General features: G+C 39.3%; 4 protein-coding genes across 7 annotated transcripts in view; 3 read left to right on the top strand and 1 right to left on the bottom strand.

Moving 5' to 3' along the window:
- Positions 1–21,815, top strand: part of LOC132160252 (uncharacterized) — an 849,275-nt gene that overhangs the window by 93,612 nt on the left and 733,848 nt on the right. The gene's annotated exons all lie outside the window — the stretch shown is intronic.
- LOC132160315 (CD48 antigen-like) overlaps positions 1–21,815 on the bottom strand; it is a 79,804-nt gene that overhangs the window by 14,170 nt on the left and 43,819 nt on the right. The gene's annotated exons all lie outside the window — the stretch shown is intronic.
- LOC132159260 (uncharacterized) lies at positions 6,353–9,304 on the top strand. The gene is made up of 4 exons (XM_059568796.1): positions 6,353–6,483; positions 6,654–6,809; positions 7,923–8,932; positions 9,057–9,304. Exons 3-4 carry the CDS (start codon positions 8,008–8,010, stop codon positions 9,302–9,304), a joined length of 1,173 nt encoding a protein of 390 aa, XP_059424779.1. The 5' UTR covers positions 6,353–6,483; positions 6,654–6,809; positions 7,923–8,007.
- On the top strand, positions 17,266–21,151 carry LOC132160321 (uncharacterized). Its single transcript, XM_059570089.1, has 3 exons — positions 17,266–17,576; positions 20,315–20,644; positions 20,779–21,151. Exons 1-3 carry the CDS (start codon positions 17,537–17,539, stop codon positions 21,111–21,113), a joined length of 705 nt encoding a protein of 234 aa, XP_059426072.1. The 5' UTR covers positions 17,266–17,536; the 3' UTR covers positions 21,114–21,151.

Below are 21,815 nucleotides of genomic sequence, written 5' to 3'. Positions count from 1 at the left end.
CGCTGTGACAGTGTGTTTGTTAAACACATTTGCAGCTTCAAAGAAAGCTAGAGTGACATGATATCAAGTGTCGGCTGTTGATGGTTTTTTAATCATTATGAAGTACACTGGTTCATTGATGTTTTTTTTTAATCAAACAATTATGTTGTTCCAGTAATACGTTCATATTACAAACCTTGTGTTTCTGCCGCATGATATCCAGCAGTATTATAAAAATCAGTTAAAATCTTTTAACAAACATGAGTTTAAAAAACGTAACCTATGCAGACACACACAGATATAAACAATCAGCACATGAATCTCAATAATGGTGACAATCAAAAATATTTAGATAAACTGATCAATTCAGAACTTCACTGAAAAGCTACTGTCACAACAAAACAACAGCAAAATATAAGCAAATATTTAGAATTAAACAAAATAATAGGACATATCAGCTGCATAATTTATTCATGTTGCAATGCATGCTGGGAGTTTTGTACTATGCTAATACCCAGCATGCATTGCAGCAAGGTACATTTGATTGTCACCATTGTTGAGATACATGTGCTGATTGTTGATGTCTGTGTGTGGCATCATAGATTGGATTCTTCATAATTGTTGAAAACTTCTAACTGATTGTGGTAATATTGCTTGACCTCATGCTGGAGAAACACATGGTTTGTGATGTGAATATATTATTGAAACAATTGTTAGATTTAAAAAATATTAGCAAATCAACCTGTTTCATGAGGATTATAAAATCATCAACAGATAACCGCCATCACCTGACCTCAATTTTCTTTAGCTTTCTTTGATGCCACAAATGTGTTTAACAAACACACTGTCACAGCAGCCAAAAAAGACTAAAGATAAATTAAGAGTTAAGAGTGCAACTAATGGAAACGCTAATCACTGTTATGGTGACACACATTAGAGTTAAACCTTTCTTAATTCTCAATAAAACTTTTGTAGATGTCCAACAGAAATAAAGTCAGTCTGGTTAGTAATAAGTGAAGCTGTTAATGCAGTTTGTGGAGTTGTTTAATCCTCCTCTGGTGAGATCTCCAGAGATTTAATGTCTTCTTTTATCTTCAATTGATTTCATCTAAGGTTGTGGCTGAAGTCAGTTGTAGTTCTTGTGTTTCTGCTTATCTCTTTCTCTGTTATTTTCTTTACTTCAGTGATTCTGCTTGTTAACAGGCTTATTAAGGCTGAAATTCATATTTAATATATAAACAGATTTTGTGGCTCAGATAAGGTCCAGTTCTGGTTAATTTCTTTACTCTTGGCTGACATGTGGCATTGCTATGGCCTGCTTGTGGCTCAAATCTGGCAATCAGGAGCGGTCCGCCCAAGTGCCATCATTCCACGCTGCATGTGGGCCAGATCATCTTTCCACGAGTGCCAGATGTGGGCCGGATCTGGGCCGACACAATGTTGCTATGTGGGATACAACCTCGGACAGAACTCCAGACCAGTCTGGGTAATATTTTCAATGCGGTCATGAATCTTTAATCAAATTTCTGGATCATGGGACATTCCCAAAGCAAATGAAACAGAGACCCTTCTGAACTACAGCACTTCCAGCAGTCTGCATTATCTCTCAGCTTCAGCCTAAACAACCGAGTCGGAGTCCAGTAAAATCGATTAAGAATCTTAAACTGTATTAGTCTTTCCATAGAAGAGAATGTTTATTAATACGTAAGGTTGGATTATTCCAAATACAGGATTCAGAATTAAGATAAACATTAATATTAAAAGCTTTAGAAAACTTCTTCCACACATTACAGAGGTTGGATATGATGGGGTGAGATTTTAATTTGGAGGGTATATTGCTAGACAAATCATTTATAGGGGAAAGTGGTGAAAATAATCTCTGTTCAATCTCAAACCAGGGAGGAGCTCTCTTAGGTGGCAATGTCCACTGAGCTATATGTCTCAAGCAGAAGGCATAATGATACAGGGCTAGTTTGGGGAGGCCCATGCCACCCTTATTGATTGGCACCTGTAGCCTTTTTTAATTTTATCCTTGCGCGTTTGCCATTCCATAAGAACTTTTTGCAAATTTGATCGAATCCTTTAAAGTATTTTTTGGGTATTGTAATAGGCAGGCATTGCAGCAAATAATTCAACCTCGGGATACAATTCATCTTCAGGACGCTGACCTTTCCCCAAATGATAAAAATAGTGGTGACCATCTATCTGTATCCAATGAAATTTTATTAAAGAGTGGATTCAAATTCTTTTCGATTATTTTATCAATTTGGTGGGGAGAGAGAATACCAAGATATTTTATGCCTTCACTAGGCCACTGAAACAGCCCCGCCTGAAATAGAGTTCTTGGACAGTATAACGTCAATGGAAGGGCCTCTGACTTTGACCAGTTAACTTTATACCCTGATATCTTGGAGAACGATTCAATAACGTCCAATAATGCTGGGACTGATCTGGCTGGATCCAAAGCAAGCCACAAGATGTCGTCCGCGTAAAGCAGAAGCTTATGTGTAGACTCATTAATTTTAACTCCCTGAATATTCTGATTCTTGCGAATGGCTGCCACAAGAGGCTCAAGAGCTAAACAGAAAAGCCCTGGCGATAATGCAGAGCCCTGCCGGGTGCCTCTATGAAGTGTGAAATAAGAGGAAATCAAACCATTTGTTCTCACTGCGGCCTATGGGTCTTTGTAAAGAATATCTGTAAAAATCCCCTTTTGTAATTGTTAAATACATATATTTCAGCTCGTTGTCTTTCAATGCCATCCGACTATTCTCAGTCTGTGCATGGGCCCATGGAAATAATTATGAACATGAAGCCAATTGTCTGTTCACAAACTTCTTCAAAGTTTATTATTACATCAGTAGAATTATAAAGATACATTGTAAAGGGTGGTGTAGGGGTTTATCCAATAAGAATCATTCACTATGTAGGAATGTCTAGCAAACAAGTTTTCTTCCTGCTAGATCCCATGGGATATGGATAACATCTGTATGTTATATAAAATGGGAACATGGGCAGAAAGTTCTTACCATATTTGGAGTACATCTGCCAAAACAATACCTCAACTCTGAGCAAAAGGACAGAATGAACTCTCGGGCCTAAAGCCCTCATCTTGGTCTGAACTCCTGATGATACATGTGTGTGCATGTGTGTAGACATTGGGATAGAGAGAACACATAAGGAAGGAAGGAAGGAAGGAAGGAAGGAAGGAAGGAAGGAAGGAAGGAAGGAAGGAAGGAAGGAAAAGGACAAGGGGAGCGTAAGGGAGGGTGAGCGAGAGAGAGCACAGACAGGCAAACTCACAAAAATATTCTGGCAGAGAGTGTGATATAATCTAACAGTAACTTTTATTTTATTTATTATTATTATTATTTTTTTGTACATGTAACTTATGACAAAATGACATTTAATGGGCATATATTTGTATTCACAAAGAACATGTGATTCTGTCTCCTGTCTCTGTATTTGGCATGAAGTTAGTAATCCAAAAACAGAATCATATTTTGATCAAGAGTTGATCAACGTCTTGAGACTCCTGCGTACACCACATTATCCTACTCTGTATCACTCTGAAAGAAAGAATAATTAAATTATATTGTATAAATTGTATGTTTCCGCAGATGGAGGAATATTCCAGTATTTCTCTCTTTCTTTGTCTGATTAAATGTTGTTATTAAATCATTTTAATTTGCCTACAATTTAGTGTGATGCCCCAATTGTTGGTTCGTCACAATTGATGAAGCTAATATTGGTTATGCATGTGTAAATGTATGAAGGTAATGGTGGTTCCGTTAGACCAACAGAGGGCGCTAAAATGCATCTGAGCGATCTAAAATGGGTAAAAGTATGGAAGCATATGGGTAGCATTATTCAATTTGGAATGTAATATGCAAAATGACAATGCAATATGTAAAATGACAATGCATTTCTGTATTTATATTTACATTTTCCAATACATTTGTGCAACATTTGGTGCAAAATTAAAATTAAATTACATAATTTTCATTTGCCATTTCATACACCAGTTTTAATATGTAAAATGAATACTAATTTTAACGCTTTATAAGTTGCAAAATTAAAAAGAAAATGTATTACAGAAATGATTAGATATGTCTAACATGTTCAAGCAAAAACTGTGGCAAAATGATAATTTAAATGCTATTTTTCTTAAATGCATTAACACTCACAGTCAAGACACTTACGATTGCATTTTCATTCAATGTCCCGCAATGAATGTAGCAAAATTCAATGTGCACATTGAAAATGCATTCCGAGCCGATCACGTCTCCGCCCCCTCCCGCCATGTCAATCACTGCATGAACAAGGTGGGGCTTGCAGAAGGTCACAGACTCAAATCTCAAGAAGAGGATTCAAGTGAGAGAACATGGACAAGACAGTTGGCCCGTGTACGTTTTGATCATTTCGGTTTATGGCTTCAATATTTCATTCGCACTTGTGGGCGGAGCTGAAACGCTGCTTTCATCTGATTGGTCGAATCGCTCCACCTTCAGCTCGGTCTTTTCATTCTTTCAGGCAGAATAAAAGTCAGTGCGAGTGAAGCACTGTAATGTCTGAAACCACCGCTCACTGTTAATTAACATAATATTTGAATCAGATGTAGCTGGGCACATCCATATAAAACATTCAGAGAATGTCATGTTTGCATATGTAATCGATACAATTGAATGGAGGAGGGGAAGCCAGAGTCATGTGACACCAAATAGCATGTAAATATGCAAATGAGTAACACAGCAATTGGCTGATGGACAGATCTTAACTGAAATGCTGTGTATTCACAAGAAAAAGACTGAAACAGTGAACATTTACATCAATAATCAATTTATTGTTACAAAATGCATATTTTGACATTTATGTTTGTTCTAATGTGAGGATTTTTGGAAAATATATAACCCAGCAAGAGGAGAGCTGATCACACGCACGTTTTTGTCCTGTCTTTATTTCACCATTTCACAGACTGCTGGGAACACTTAACTGTTAGCTGATTCAGAAGTCTTGTACTTGCTACAGTTCTTGGGGGCTCGTCCGGGATCAGCGCCACCTGCTGGAGGAGTGTAGCTAGATTCCAAAAGAATTCAAAGACAAGATTGCTGCAAGTACACCCGGCTGCAGCCTGCAGTTCAGGGCGGGGCTGCACCTGGGGCGGGGTTGCACGTGCAGCCCCGCCCCACACCTACTCTGATTGGTTCAATCGTCTTTCATTGACTTACATGATAGGAAATGTGTGCGTAGTTAGTGTAGGACGGAGAACGCTGTTTAAAAAGCTAAAAATGAGTACATGCGACGAACAACCGTATAAGTCCAAAAAAACAAAAATTGAGATAACCATGTGACTTCAATGTATGTGTGCCACTTTGTATACAGAATCACTTTGGGGGCTGTTCGCGCGACCAAAACTCTGAATTTTAAATTTTAAAATAGTCTCACGCGGAAAAACCGTTTATGTCCACTAACGAAAAATGGAGACGCCGGTTGCTTTCATGTCCGCTGCGGACATTAATAGACGAAACGTCGGTAAAAAAAGGAGAGCGAACATGAATGAATGGAAGGACAGAGCAAGGAAGTCTTTGAGGGATGCTGGGAAACCATATGTGAACCGGAGAGGAGAGCAAAAACGAGAAAAATGTCCACCAAAAGAGGTGAGTGAAAAACCGTATACAAAGTATCTACATAAAGTTAGCGTTTACAGTCAGAGGGGCGTGTAGGCTACTGGGCGTCGTCTACTACAGTTCACTCACTCTGTTTAAGGCTGTTTAAGTCATGAATGGGTCGATATGAAAGCTGAGAAAATTAGGATTCAGGGGACGTTTTAAACATGTCTCTAAGTTACTCCTTATAACCACGGAGAAATTAATCGAAACGCTTTAGGTGCAGCCCAGCTGCGTCTAATGTTAGGCTTGAATGTTTTTTTTTTTTTTTTTTTTTTACCATTCATTGATTGTGTGTTATAAGGACTGCTGGCAGAATTTTATATACATAAACAAACATATGTAAATTCATCCCCAATCTTTAAGATGTTTAGAGTAGAATTTGATTGCTTTATGTCTTCACTGAAATTGGTAAAAAAAAAAAAAAAGTCATTGACGTGTTTAAAATATTTTGATATAATTTTTGGATCCCTGTTACCATTGAATGCAACACTTTGTTTTTGTAATATTGTATGCTATGCTATGTTTGTTACTTGTTATTTAATAAATAATAAAAATAAATAAAAAAAGGTAATAAAAAAATGCATTGATTGTGTAAGCTGTTATATATTCTAGCTAGTAACCTTAATAGCTGCTAATAGCTCTAGTGTTTTATAGCTCAAAAAAAACAAAAAAACGCTAATGTGACTTTGTTTCTGTTAAGGCAAAGGCGTGCAAGGAGACATGTCCCAGGCAGTGTTCAAGCCTAACAGACCAAAGAAAACTCCAGCTCTTCACAGAGTTTTATGCTGTCTCTTATGAGAGGCAGCAGGCTATCATTCTCTCTGGTTTGGAGCAGGTATGCTAACTTAAGCAATTCATGACCATATCATGTCAACAGTATGCAATGCATTACAATGTAGGCCCATGAAATAACCAGTGAATTGAATACTACTGTATGCCTTTAATTCACTAAGACTGCATATGTGCCTGATCACTGATCATCCCAATATGTCTTTTTACTTCTAGCACAAGGTGAGTCGCAGACGACCACGTGGGCCCGACACTGAGAATACAAAGAGGAAGTACACCTTCAAGTACCATGTGCAACAAGGAGGCCAAAGACTTGCTGTTTGTAAGCTCACATTTATGTCAGTCTTTCAACTGACCAACAGTCGCCTACAGGCAAGTTTTATACAGCTTTTTCCATTTGTTAACTTTTTATTACATGCATGATTTTAATTAGATACATTGTCCATAACATATTTATTTAAAGTTACTTATCTTTGAAAAGGTTATTCAAGAAAAGTTAGGCAGTCAGTCTGAGGGAACAGAGCAGGTAGTCAGGTCTCCATTAGAGGACTTCAGAGGAAAACATAAGAACAGGTAAAAAAAAAAAAAAAATCTTGAAGGACCTCATGCTCTCGTCCTGTTAGTTTTTAAAGCTGCACCAATGTCAGCATCAGTTGCCCTACAACATTGCCTGATCTAATGGTGCACTGGACGCTGGCATTATAGGGCGTCGGGTGCCTTGCCACCCTATAACGCCAGCATGCACAAACTGTAATAGTTAGGATTCAGCTCACTGTTGTTGCCCAGTCAGGAAACATATTCTTGCACTTTGAGATCGATATCAGAGGTAAAGTGCTATGCAAATGTAATGTATGATCCCAGGATTTCGAGATCGGCCAAAATGTCCAGGATTCGCTTTTGCGTTCTACAGTTGCCATTCACTGTGTTTACTGTGGCGAGCAGGACGAGACTGAGGGCCGCGGGAGAACGGCGCGAGGCCGGTGGCGTGATTACTGGTGAGCAACACCTGTGAGACGCACCGGTCTCGTGTCTCTCACGGAGGAGCGGGAATTTTCTTAGCAATGCTAAAACGCACAAATCAATCAATCACATGTTTAGCGTTCATGTAAACATAACATTTAGATTCACCAATCAGAATGAATTCAGTTAGATTGAAACAAAAGGTGTGCATGTAAACAATGACAATTTTTGCATCATCTGAGGATTTTTTCCAGACAAAAAATACATAAATCTCTCATCTCAGGGGGATATGAGGGAAGAAAGCATGGTAATTCGAAAATACTACTGGTTTTCTACTAATACAAAGCTAAATGCTAAATCCTGAAGTATCCCTTTAATGATTGTTTGTGAAAAACAAAATCCTATAGTTTAGAGAAAAGTTTACAATTATATTAAATTTTATTGTCACAGAAACGATGCAATTGTGCAAAACAGACCAGTTTATTATATTTCCCTTGTTCATGAGTTGTGTTGTTTATTTTTTAGGCCTCATAGCATTCATCCTGCAGTGAGAGAGGGGATAAGAGAGCACATCCTGAGCTTCCCACGCCAACTGAACCACTACTCACGGATGAAGGGAGATGTGGAGAGGGAGTACCTGAGCCCTGATTTAAACCTGCTCCGCATGTTCCGCCTATACAAGGAAAACAATCCAGCATCCACTGCAAAGTTCTGGCTCTATAGGGACATCTTCAAGCAGCAAAACCTCAGTTTTGGGCAGCCAAGAAGTGATACTTGTGCAAAATGTGACGCCCTGTTCTCAAAATTAGTAGCTGCTACAACAGATGGAGAAAGGTTGAAGATCGCAGCCGAGAGTGAGCTTCACCACCGGAAAGCCGAAAAAGCGTACACCCAGTTGCAGGCTGACACAGAGTGGGCCAAAACCAATGATGACTGCCATGTCATTTGCATCGACATGCAGGGGGTAGTGTTCACGCCAAACCTGACACACTCCAACGTGTACTATCAACGGCAGCTGGCCAACTACAACCTCTGTATCCAGGAGATGGGCATTGACAAACCTCCTACAATGTGCCTCTGGCATGAGGGCATCGCTCGCAGAGGTTCCATCGAGGTGGCAAGCTGTCTTTTAAAGTGGGCAGAAACATCTTTCGCTCCCCTAGTCCAGGCAAAGGAACGGAAGCTCATCATCTATAGTGACCGATGCTGTGGGCAGAACAACAACTGGCGAGTCCTAAACCTCATGGCCCTACTCGTATCTAGAGGGTACTTCAGTCAGATAGAGCAGAAGTTCATGGTGTCTGGTCACTCCTTCCTTCCCTGTGACCGTTCATTTGCCACGCTGGACAAGAGGCGTAAGGTGTCCACACTCCACACCCCCAGCGATGTCGCCGAGATGATCCGTGGAGCCAGGCAGCTACATCCATTTAAAGTAATTGAGATGAAATGTGCGGACTTCAGGCAGCTCCCTGATGCAACATTAAAGCATCCACCTGGCTTCCTAATCACATCCATGATGTGGTTGAAAGTGACAGGTAAAAAACTAAAGAACTAAAGAACTAGACTAAAACTAAACTGGTTTTCTGAGATTAACAGTGTTGGGGATATGTGCGTGAAGGAAGAATCTTTATTGAATTTCTTGTTGAATCATGATTTCAGCTACTGATCCATGGTGTGTCCACACAAAAGGGAGCCACAGCCTCTACGAGGGATGGAAGCATTGGCTGATCACCAAACAGAGGAAGAATCAACCACCTCCAGCTCCCTTGTTTTCCACCACGTATGCTCGTGCTTATGAGGACCCTCTGCCCATCAAGAAGGAGAAGCACCGTGACCTTATGAAAATGCTAGCCTACATGCCAGCGGAGGCCCAAGCATTTTATGGAACACTAGAATGTGAAGAGTAGCCTGGTATGTGTAGGTCATGTGCAGGGAAAGGTGGGATATATTGTGTATATTGTGTGAAATGAATCATAAAAGTAGCTGTAGCTTATCTTGTATGCCTTATCTTATGTTGTATAATAGTAATATATAGGTATTTATTTTATTTTATTTAGAACCAAAAAAAGGAAGACATATATGGTAAACTAGCATATGGAACCAGTATGGAATGAAGATGATGTATGTCTGTATTGTAAATATGTATTGTTTACCGTTATTACTGTTTATTGTTTGTATGTATTGTTTATTGTAAGTATGTACGGTTTGTTTGTACTGACGTTTATTTTCTGTACTATAAGTAGGCCTATGTATTGTTCATTGTTCGTACCGTATTGTCCGCGTTTTTGTTCTGTGATTTACGTTGGCAAAAAATAAAAGAAATTGAAAGAAATAAATGCTTAATATTTTCTTTAAGGTTCTGTTACTGTATTAAAACTAAGATAAAAGAATTAAATCTCCAGTGGTTTAAATTGATATGATTAATTGGACTTATACTGTTATTCCACATTAACTGGACATATACTGTTCTTCCACATTCCAGAAATGTAAATTACTCTAACTTTTTATTTTTAAGATTGATACTAAAAAATCCTATCTCATTAGAATTGGGAAGATTTTGTTGTCTATCTTCAATTAAAAAAAAAAAAAGTAATATAATATTCAGAGTCCAAATTAAAAAAAAATGTATTATTCAAAAATTGAAAATATGGACTTATATGGTTCTTCGTCTGAAGCCCTCAAATGATGTACAGTTTTACAAAGCCTTTCCTATAATGCAGTTTTTTATTGTTAACTTGACTCGCTATGTCTGATTTATTGAATCAAGAGATGTTAGCTGCTGCAAGTTTACTCTTCTTGACCAGATTAATTCACAAATTAATAATTGGGACATTCTAAAAGCACGCTTAACGTGAAAGTACGTGGCTTTATGCATTAAAACAGTGTTTTAAAAAGACCAAACTCAGTAAACAAATTATTAATAAAGCATTCTTTTCACAGACAAGCAGATATGAGCACAGAATACGAACACAAAGCATTTAATTTCCACCCATAACCTGCTTGTCTGTAAATAAAATGTGTTATTAAAAATGTTTACTGAGTTTGGTCATTTTAAAACACGTTTTAATGCATTACACCACGTTACGCGTTTTCCTTTTAGTCTAATGGTTTTCTATGGGATGAAAACGCTTAACACGTAATTAAACACATTGTATTCTTATTCTGGACTCATCTGCCTGTCAGTGAATAGAATGCTTTATTATTAATTTGTTTACTGAGTTTGGTCTTTTAAAAACACTGTTTTAATGCATTAAGCCACATTAAACGTAGGCTACAATATCCCGAATCATTCCTGCTGATTGAAAAGAATCGGCTCAATGGTCACAAAATGGATATCGGAGAAGATACCAATTTAATATAAATAGATGATACTTTATAAAGTTTATCTCAATATTTGACAGTGGCTGTGAGACTGCACTAAGATAAGAGCACAATTATCATGAAATTGTGTTCGTTACTATAGCAACGGTTTACAGGTATGTCCTTTCAGAATCATCACTGGCCGATAGAAATAAAAGTTTATCGATTTCTTCACTTTCAAATAAAGAGGAGCAGCATATTTTCCTGAAATAAAGGGGAGAAAAAGTCTATGTTTTGCAATGTAGTAAAGAAAATTAAAAGTTTCATAAAAATTGAATTGGCAGACACATTAGAATATTGCAGTGTCATTTATCAACTGCATGACGGATAATTATATGTAACAATAATTGTCTTGTCATGCTATATAAATTAAAACAGTAATGATATACCCCTTTCATTTTTCTTTCTCATACTCTGATGATATGAAATAATAAAATTTTCTAAAATTATTTAATTCATAATTCCATTCTTCTTTCTGAAGAGCTGATCGTCTTACTGTGGATAATCAACCCAATTAATTTACTATATTCGTATGTTAGCCTAAAGATCAGCTTAATTTAACAAAACAATCATTTCAGGGACATGGCGAGTTACAGGCTAATGTTTTATTTTTCTTCTTTTGTGCATTATAAAGGGCTTTGTAAAACTGTACAGCGTTTTTAGCTTTTTAAACAGCGTTCTCCGTCTTACACCAACTACGCACACATTTCCTATCATGTAAGTCTATGAAAGACGATCGAACCAATCAAAGTAGGTGTGGGGCGGGGCTGCACGTGCAACCCCGCCCCAGGTGCAGCCCCGCCCCGATCTGCAGGCTGCAGCCGGGTGCTTCTCGTTTGCTGTAGATCCCTGCATGTTAACATTGCTGTTGTTGGATTGTCACGAACAGTGGCTCAGTGGTCAGTACGATGGCTAATGAGAGGAGTAATTTGGTGAGGGAGATCAGGAAAGCTCTCTGTGAACTGCCTGCTGATTACCTTTTCCTTATCGCTAAAAACATTGAGCAAATCGACGAGAGGGGAGAATCACGAGTAGAAATGGGGGATGAAGAGGGATGTTTTGATTTTGTTAGTGGGTTTTTGTGCTGTAAGAGCCTGATGAGAAGGGAAGACGAGGGTATGGCTGTGTTACTTGATCTAAGAGATAAAATTTCACAAATTACTCAATCCCAGCACATGGCAGTACAAAAAGATAAGGCACATGGCATAAGTACAGGGCCAGCTGAGGATTATTCTGTTTGCATAACACCTGATACATACACAAATCTTAATTTTACCCACATACATACAGCAAACACTGAATATCAACAGATGTTAAAGATGTACGAGGAGCTCGGCAGAAAAATTCAAGCTACAAACCCCTACACTATGTCTCCACCATCCAGCACTCTCCCACTTCCTTTTCAGACTTACCATACTCCAGGCAGTACAGAGGACAAGATGTTCAGGAGGGAACTTCCATACCTCCATGGAGTCCAGATTGGTGACTCCACCTCTGAGATTAGCTTCAACAGTTTACGCAGACAAATTGAAGAAGGTATACATGAACACTTCAGTGAGAGTGAAATCATCAGAGGGGTGCTAAAAATCACTAAACCTGGTCACTTCAATGAGATGTTAATGGAAAAAGAGGATTTGACAGTGAGTTGAAAGGGCCGCTGCAGTCTCATTTAGGTGATAAGAGTAGCACTGAGCTGTTCCAAAATTTGATGTGTGCACGTCAAGGGGAAAACGAAAACCCACAGCAATGTCTTTATCGTGTCATTGGCCTTAAACAAAAAATCCAGTTTGCTTCCAAACACAGCACTGCTGATATGAGGCATGATGCTAAGACCATACAAGAAGTATTTCTCCACATGGTTTGCCAGGGTCTGGGGCCCAAGCACAGTAAGCTTTGTCGTGAGTTTAAACAACTTGTGGCTTCTGGAGATGTAACGGATGATATGCTTCTCAGGCAACTTGTTACCAGTGAGGAGGAAGAGAGACAGCATCGACTACACTCACTTCCACGACCTATTCCTTACATCCCAATCATGCTTGAAGTGCCCAGAGTGAAGGCGTTTCAGAAATTAAGGCAGCAGCTGCTACTACTGAACAGACAAATAAAGATATCCACAAATTGATTACCCAAGTTGAAGCTCTGAAAATTTTAGTAAATTCATTGCAACAGGCCAAGGAGAAGGAAGAGCATTGTCAATGCATGGTTAAAGCACCTGAGAAGAGGAGAAGACCAGGTTGTCCCAACTGTATCGAGCAAGGGAAAATGCAGTCCTGCAGCCACTGTTTGTTTTGTGGTTAGGAGGGTCACCGGGCTGTTGGCTGCCTGAACAGACAAAAAAGGTCAGCACCCAATGTTAGACCAAAGAATTCAACTATACAGTCAATGCTGGGTCGTGGAATCACCTGGGTAGGACTGCAAAGAAACCACAGGCCAGACAACCTGAGGACTCAGAAGAAAAGACTGTCCAATTTGTTGGGAAAAAAGTGCCTATTGGAAGGAGAAATTGGAGGTCATCAAGTTAGCATGCTTCTCGACACCAGAGCACAAGTTAGCATCGTCGATCAGAAATGGAGGGAAAAGTACCTACCAACACATGATGTACGTCCCTTGTCTGAAATAGTTGGACCTAGTGCTGGTCTGGAGGTGTTTGCTATCAGTGGGGAAGTAATTCCATTTAGAGGGTGGGTCGAAGCCACAGTAAGCTTACCTGGACATGATGGGACTCACTACTCCATTCAGGTCCCCTTTCTGGTCAGTCAACTACAGTTAGAGAGGCCTCTGTTGGGGTTTAATGTAATTACAGGACCTAGAAATAGTGAAGGCATCCTTACCACCTTGCACTCCCTAATGAGTAGCATTGGAGATGCCCAAGATGACCTTGTTGAAGTTTCAGTTGGCTTCATCCGTGCAGATAAAGTACATGCAAACACAGCTCGGGTGAGGGTAGGACCGCAAGGTGTCACCATTCGGCCTGGTCAGGTCGCCAATGTAAAATGTAGAGTTCCATCTAATTTCAACAATTCTGATCCGACAGTCCTGTTTGAGCCAAGTGAGGAGACCTCACCCCTAGCACATCTTGACGTTGGAGAAGGACTGATTGAGATTCACAAAAGTGGACACTCATATATAAAAGTCCCAGTTGGGAATCATACTAAACATGATGTGACCATTCCAAAAAGAACTATAATTGGGGAAATAGCAGCTATTGCTAAGATTATCCAGACAGATCAAATTGAATCTAACAACCTACAGGAGACCACTTCATCATATTTTACAGCATAAATCTATAGGATATACCAATAAACAACTAATTTGGAGCCGGAGTGGGCTGGGATCTTTAGCAGAGTGGGAACAGACAGCTTTGAGCTGGGGTGAGGGACTGGTGAGAGCACAGCCCTGCTTCCACAAAAACTGAAGCTTCCACATAGCAGTTTTCATATAAGTTTTTAAGACCTTTGTCCCAATATAAAATCAGAAACTCATAAATTCAAGAAGGACTGAAATAACAGATTAATTCAATTTTAAGAAAGAAACCCCATGTAAAATGATTATAAGTCTGAAAGACATGGTCATTATTAATGTTCTAAAACTGAATTAATTACTGAAATAAGTCTGTTTGTGAAGGGAGGAGCTCCTGGAGGAGTTTATTCACACTCACTGCAGAGTTTCACTACAGAACAACAGCTGCAGTCAACATTTCAAGAGTGTCAGGACCTGATCACTGTAATATTTCTGTTGTGAAACTGTTAGGAGATCTGTTGAAGAAAATGTTTATTTTCTACTTTTTGTTGTCATGGAATCTGGCTGGTAAATATGGCTTCAGTTCTCTTTATATTACCATTCGCCTACATCCCACATAGCAAATGTCTTCTGGCCCAGATCCGGGCCACACATGACTTTTCCCCTGGCCCAAGTACCGCAAAGAATGACGGCCTGGAAGTGGCCCAGAACTGGATTAAAGACTCGGGCCACACATGGGCCATAACTGGCCCGATTCTCAGCCAGTTAATCAGCCTTAGCTGGCCCTGATCTGGGCCAAAACAGGTTTTATTATTGGTGCCAATTCTCAGCCTTAAGTAAACCAGAATCCCCAAATCTGAGCCACACCTGAGCCTTATATAGCCCAGACCCAACCCAGACAGCAAGCAGTGTCAGCCCAGATCTGGCCCGAATGGATTTCATGCGGGCCAGATGTGGGCCGGATCTGGGCCAACACTATATTGCTGTCTGGGAATTTTAATATTTCATATTATTACCTTGTATATTACTATGATCCCAATTATTCATTTTGTGACATGCTTTAATGTAGACACAAACTATGCCAATAAAGTACATCAAACTGAATAGAAAATCAGACTTAAAACCTACACATCATGTAACTGTGCAATAAAAAACGTATTGCATTGGTTTTTCTATTTATTTTTTATAAAATCAACCAATAAAGAGTGAATGTATAAAGTATACAGTCTATAAGATAAATGTAACAGACACATGTAACTTTAATCATAGTAATTTATTACAGATGTGACAAAGAGCAGTACCACAGTAGTCCAAATGACGATGCATTTCAGTTGCAGTCCACTCTGGCAGAATATAATAGTAGTGCGAGGAGCAGGGCATAATTTAAGTTGTTAAATGCTGAAAATACTATCCCGATCCACTCCCTCAAGGCGTGCGTTCCTCATTCAAAACACGCATCACACCAGAAACACGGCATGTTGCAATCTCTGACAAAACCGGCGAATGGTAAATAGTTACTATAGCTACAGAGGAAGGAGATACATATCGCCAATGAAGGCAGTTTGAATTTGACTCTTTTTCTCACAACAAGCATTACAAGGATACAGGATTTAAATAAAAATAAAATAATTTCATGATGATTTTATTTAATGCTTGTGCATGACAGCATAGGCTACTAATAAAAATGATGTGACCCCACTCTCTATTATAGATCAGTGTGTGTCCCATAGTAAACCAAATAAATATTACATGATAACGGTTATATGCATCATGCACTGTCATGCACTGCAGTATGAAAAATTGTCACCACTGTTAAGGATCGTGTGATAAGTGTGTTTGTATAAAAACCTGAACTGATTGTCTCCTTTAGTGTCTTTCAACATTGAAGCATTGTGATTGGTTTGAATTAGTAAAAGGGTCAAGACACTACTTAAAGCAAACCTTGACCACAATTATGGTGGCATAGTGTTTTTTTTTTCTTTTACTTTTTTTTCAGTTGAAGGCTGTGGCTAAATTCAGTTGTAGTTCTTGTGTTTCTCTTTACTTCAGTGATGTTGATTGTTAACAGCAGATGTTCATCACTAATGCACAATCATCATTTAATTAGTCACTTAATTATCTCTTTAGCTTTAACCCTTTGAGGACTTGAATATGACTTGAAGACTTGCTTGTGACTTGAAAGTCCCACCTCTGATAGACAGAGCCGTAGATCGCTGACAAGCCACGCCATATCGCGTTCATATCGAAGGCGATTCATCTGCGATAATGAACGCGATATGGCGTGGCTTGTCAGCGATTTACGGCTCTGTCTATTAAATGCCACTCAAATTATAAGCAGCTGATGGAGATTTTAGCGGTGATCACGGAAGCAGCTTTACTGATTAGATGCGCATGATCATATCGTTAGATATATCGCCCAGCCCTATGTCACTGATTGGGAATTTTCTCATGATTTACAAGTAGTTGAAAACATTAGAGATATTGTTAGTAATCAGCTGGACAAAATATACTGTATAACACTAGCCTAGTGTTTTTTGGATATTTTACTGCAAATATCTTACAAATTGTACCTTTAACCTGATATGACCTGAAGTATCGGTTGTATTCATTATGTAGAGTATGTATATAGATTGAATGTTTGTAAATTTATTTTATATTTGTGATAAAACCACAAAAAAAGTACATAGAAGGACAGATAAGTTTACCTGAAATGGTTTGATTGTTGTGTCAGGAATTTACCTGTCGGAAAATGCTACTCTGCAAACAACAGGATTGTGTTCATTCTCATGAAATTTTTAATTGGTTAAATAAGCATTTCTAAACACACTTTCCACACAGTCACATTAGTTTTTATTTATTTAAGAAGCGGTTAAAAATTTGAACAAACACATTTAAAAAAATTCAAGAGTATCTACATTAGTTTACATAAAACTTAAGGCTAAAACATAAGGGGAATTGTTCTTTACTGTTCTTTTTTATATATAAAAAAATTATATTTGTAACCATTTATAAGTATTAGAAAACGAATAAATAAATCCAAATCATTTAATCTAACAGCTGTACTGTTCATGACCAAGCTTCTTTCCTGGATAGGCTATACAATAGAGGACAATAGTTGCACATTGATTTGAATACAGATTGTATAGACGCGCTCATTTGATGTGCACGTGCGCCATGAACCTGTAGCTGTTAGCGTTACCAATTCCGCTGTGATCGAGTTCAAGCCAAACAGGGAAAACAGCGCCTACTAGTGTCACAGAATAGTGTCTCAGATTTGAGACACTGTAACACTTCACTGTGAGATGTTCGTTTTTGTTTTGTTTTTGCTTTGATGCAATTATTGCCTCGGAGAGAACGTCACATCACGAACACCGTGAATAAGTTTAGGCCTACTGTTTTTTTTTCTTTTCTTTTTTTTTCATCTGTTGTTCGGTTTGGATCGATACAGGAAGTAAGAACGCAATGGCATTCAGCGAACAGGACAATATTAAATAATCTCCATCGATCATCTGTATTACATTCACAACTCTACAGAAAACATGCAAAATATATTATTGTTTTCTCTGTTACTTCTGGGAGGTAAGTGGATTTATGTTATACTTTAAGTTTCATTCATGAGACATCAGCTATATGCTACAACAAATGCATGAAGTGATACTGAAACAACAACGCGTTTAGCGAAACAAACATTTAAAGAATAATGTGGCAAACATAAAAAAAAAAATTTGAATTCGCATCTCAGTCAGACACCGATCTGCTGAAAATGTCTGTTAAATGTCATATTTCCATAGCGTGTCCACAAATATATATAGTAAATATACAAATATAATACTAATAAACACTTATACAAAAATACTAAACATACTTTTATAATTGGTGTTTTTGTATTTTTTCTGTTCTTATTTTTTTTGCAGCGCTGCATGTTAATGCATGATTTGTTATAACAAAACTAAGGGTAAATGTAACAAAAATCAAACATAACAAACACGGACAAGTGGTACAGTAATATATGTGTACATTTCAAACACGAGGAGAATGAGGAAATGACCTGTGTGTTTGTGTGTGTTTCTTCTTTTTTATATAATAGAACATTGTCCATAACAACTGGCAGGTTTGTAAACCGGTAAAACTGGTTAAAAAGTTATGCTCAAATGTTTTTACGTTAACTGGAAGCACGAGACGGTTCACCATAAGTGTCCGGGTAACCCCGACCGTAAACAATTATTCTCTTTACCGGACATCTCCCCTGTTAAATAAAGAAACCCCCCTTTTTAACTCCCCTTTTACTTTTACTTTTTCTTCTTCTTCATTTTTATTTCTCTCTCTACAAGTCCATCCTCCATGTGACACTCTTCCTGAGCGGGTCACATAATAAGGATTTCCTTCAGTTTGTTCTGCAACAGGCATGGGCTGCCGTTTACTCTCAGACTCAGTTTTTGATAATGGCACTTGTCCTGACTGATGGATCAGGCTTAAATGAGCCCGGTTTCTCCTAATCACTCCATCTTCTGTGCAAATCAGATAAGATATTGTGGCTGATGACTGAACTCTACAGATCCCTGCATTTTCTCCAGTGGCAACCACACATTTTGTCCAGGCTGCAAAACTGGGAGGGGTCGGGTCCTGTGGCAACTGATATAGTACTTTTGCTGTTTTCTCCTTCATTTTGTTTCATTGCTATTGAACTCTCTCATTCCTGGCCAGCATGGAGGCAACTTTTTCCGGAGCTGAGGTAAACTAGTGTGAATTTGCTTTCTCATAAGCAGCTGTGCTGGCGAATATCCTTTCCCTATAGGTGTGGAATGATATGTCAGGAGTGCTCTTTCCTTATCTCCTCCTCATTTCCACAGACCTTTAACAGTACCCACCACACGCTCTGCTTCTTCATTTGCTTGTGGAAACAATGGCCTACTTGTCACATGATGGAATCCATAGTCAGTTGCAAAGTCCTTAAGAGAACTGAACTGTACTGGGGTCCACTGTCCGACACCACTATTTCTGGAATGCCATATCGACAGAACACCTTTTTCAGAGCAGATATGACTGTGCTTAAGGTAGATACTTTAAATCTTGCCACCTCAATGTACAGATAAAAATAGTCAACGACAAGCAGATACTGTAGCTCTCTTTCTCCCAGAAGAAAAGATCAGTACCAATACGTTGCCATGGTCTTTCTGGAATGGGCGTTGGCAACAATGGCTCTTTCCACACATTCCTGTGTTGAGCACAGACACTGCATCATTCCACCATCTGGCTAATGTGTACTGATAAACCCTGCCACCACACCGACTGACATGCTCTGGCCCTGCATTTTACAATCCCTTGGTGGCCTTCGTGGTTTTCAGTATCTCTTGCCACATGGATCTGTGTATGACAATCCTTTGTCCTTTCAAAAGGAGGTCTGCAGCTATGGAAAAATGCCCTCATTCTTGCCAATATGACCACAACTCTTTTTTTCTGGTCACCCAGACTGGCAAGTGGAGATAGAACTAGGGTCCAATGCTTTGACACTCAGCAAAGAGAGAGGCTTGTGATCCATTTCAAGGGTGAACTTTAACCCCAACAGATAGGAAGACAGGCGTTCACAAGCCCACGTCACTGTTAAAGCTTCCTTCTATATCTGTGCATAGTGTTTTTCTGCTTCTGACAACCCTCTGGAGATGTAGACCACCAGCTTTCATATTCCGGTTGTTTCTGGGTCAGCACTCCCCCTAACCCTAACGACGAAGTATCTGCTGAAAGTCTAGTCTCATATTTTGGGGAATACTGGGCTGTGACGAGTGGCGCGGGGCTGAGAGCCGCGGGAACGGGGCGAGGCAGGTGGAGTGATTGAGAAATGAGCGACACCTGCTCGACCCACCGGTCTCGAGTCCCACGGAGGAGATGGAAGGATATAAAACAGGCGCGATGACTGTGAAGGACGAGAGAGGACCAGGCCTGGACTTTTTTGGTTTTTGTTTGTGCGCAGCAGCCGTCCATTAGGGGCTGCTCTGCTGTTTTGGTGTTTATTTTGTAATTAAAGTTTCTGTTTGATTGTCCGCTGGTTCCCGCCTCCTTCTTCCCGATGATTCACTCTTTATTTAGTTTCTGAAAGGCCTCTTGCTGGGGTGTATTCCAACACCATTCATTCTTTTCTGACAATGGCAAACTTTACTTCCTTTCTTGTTTCACCATGCATATGTGTCCGGGTAAACCCCGAACTTAAACAATTATTCTCTTTACAGAACAAATGTTTCCAAATGAATCTGTTTACTGGATAATACTGTGGTGTCAGATTAAGCCATCTATATCTATAATGGTTCATTTATGTTTTGCAGGTGTGCTTAAAGCAGAAACAGATGAGACAACATCAGTGATGGAAGGAGATTCTGTCACTCTACACACTAATCTCACTGAAATACTGAACGATGATACTTTACTGTGGGTGTTTGGGCCTAAAGAATCTGTAATTTCTCAAATAACAAGAAAGAGTGATTTGACCTCATTTTTTGTCACTGATGATGTGAGATTCAAAGGAAGATTGCTGGTGGATCAAAACACAGGCTCTCTCACCATCAGAAACACCAGAAAGAGACACTCAGGACAATATAAACTAACAATCTCTAGAGAAAAGATCACATCCAGGATATTCAGTCTGAATGTCTTTGGTAAGCATCTCATGAGTATCTCTGTCATTTAATGTAATAATTACCTTTTTGAGGTTTCATGATTCAGTGTTCTTGTTGGATTCACATGTGTGGCTCCACATGGACAAAAAAATCTTGTCTGATTTGTTTTCCAGGTGTGGTTGGTGAGACGGGTGGAGTAAAGTCAGTATCAATGATGGAGGGAGATTCTGTCACTCTCCAGAATGATGTTACTGAATTACAAGAGGATGATCTGATAGTGTGGAGGTTTGGAGATAAAGGCGTCCTCCTGGCTAATATTGATGTAGAAACTAATGAGGCCTCAATAAATGCTGACGATGAGCGATTCAGGAACCGACTACAACTAAATCAGACTGGATCTTTGACCATCAAAGACGTCAGAACTGAACACTCTGGACTTTATGAAGTACAGATCAGAGGCCGAGAGAGCTCACAGCAATTCCTTGTTTCTGTCATCGGTGAGTTTTAAAGCAAAAATATTTGGAAATAAATGAGTATGAAATACAAGCTGACTTCTGTGTCAGTTATATTACTATTAAAATGGCTAGACGTTAAAAAAAAGTATTTTCGGCTAGGCCAGTGAATGTACAGACTTCTGTATAGGCATGCAGGGGAGGAAAAGGGGTGCAAGGGCACAATCGAGATGGGGTCGGCTTCCCCAAACAATTAATTTGACCATATCAGGCAATTGCTATTAGCGTGATTAGACATTTATAAATTGTGCAGCCCTACTTTCGGTTTTGAATTTGTGATTATGCATACTCTGTGTATAGAGAGAAGTCATTATTGAGAGCACATTTTACAAGAAGATTATACATTAGTCAGTGACACATAGGATCTGTTGCTCATCAAATCAAACTACCACAGCAAGCCCAACACCAATGATAATCGAATGTGGAAAATACCTCAAGCAGTACAGGTCGGCAGTAACACATCCAGCACCATCACGCTGAACACTGGGGCCCCTCAAGATGTGTGCTGAGCCCCCTCCTCTTCACTCTGCTGACCCACGACTGCACACCATCACACAGCTCCAACCTCTTCATTAAGTTTGCGGATGACACGACTGTGGTGGGTCTCATTAGCAACAGAGATGAGACAAACTACAGGAGCGAGGTGAGCCGCCTGTCCAGGTGGTGCAGGGACAACAATCTCTCTCTGAATGAGGAAA

The sequence above is a fragment of the Carassius carassius genome, chromosome 16, assembly GCF_963082965.1.
Source record: "Carassius carassius chromosome 16, fCarCar2.1, whole genome shotgun sequence".
Lineage (NCBI taxonomy): Eukaryota > Metazoa > Chordata > Actinopteri > Cypriniformes > Cyprinidae > Carassius > Carassius carassius.
The sequence above is the reverse complement of the archived record's forward strand: the minus strand, read 5'-3'. Positions and strand labels throughout refer to the sequence as shown.

Coding starts and splice junctions, on each gene's coding strand:
- LOC132159260 (XM_059568796.1), top strand. CDS start 8,008: ATGAAGGGAGATGTGGAGAGGGAGTACCTGAGCCCTGATTTAAACCTG. Junction 8,933..9,056: donor GATGTGGTTGAAAGTGACAG/GTAAAAAACTAA, acceptor TCATGATTTCAG/CTACTGATCCATGGTGTGTC.
- LOC132160321 (XM_059570089.1), top strand. CDS start 17,537: ATGCAAAATATATTATTGTTTTCTCTGTTACTTCTGGGAG. Junction 17,577..20,314: donor TTCTCTGTTACTTCTGGGAG/GTAAGTGGATTT, acceptor TATGTTTTGCAG/GTGTGCTTAAAGCAGAAACA. Junction 20,645..20,778: donor ATTCAGTCTGAATGTCTTTG/GTAAGCATCTCA, acceptor TTTGTTTTCCAG/GTGTGGTTGGTGAGACGGGT.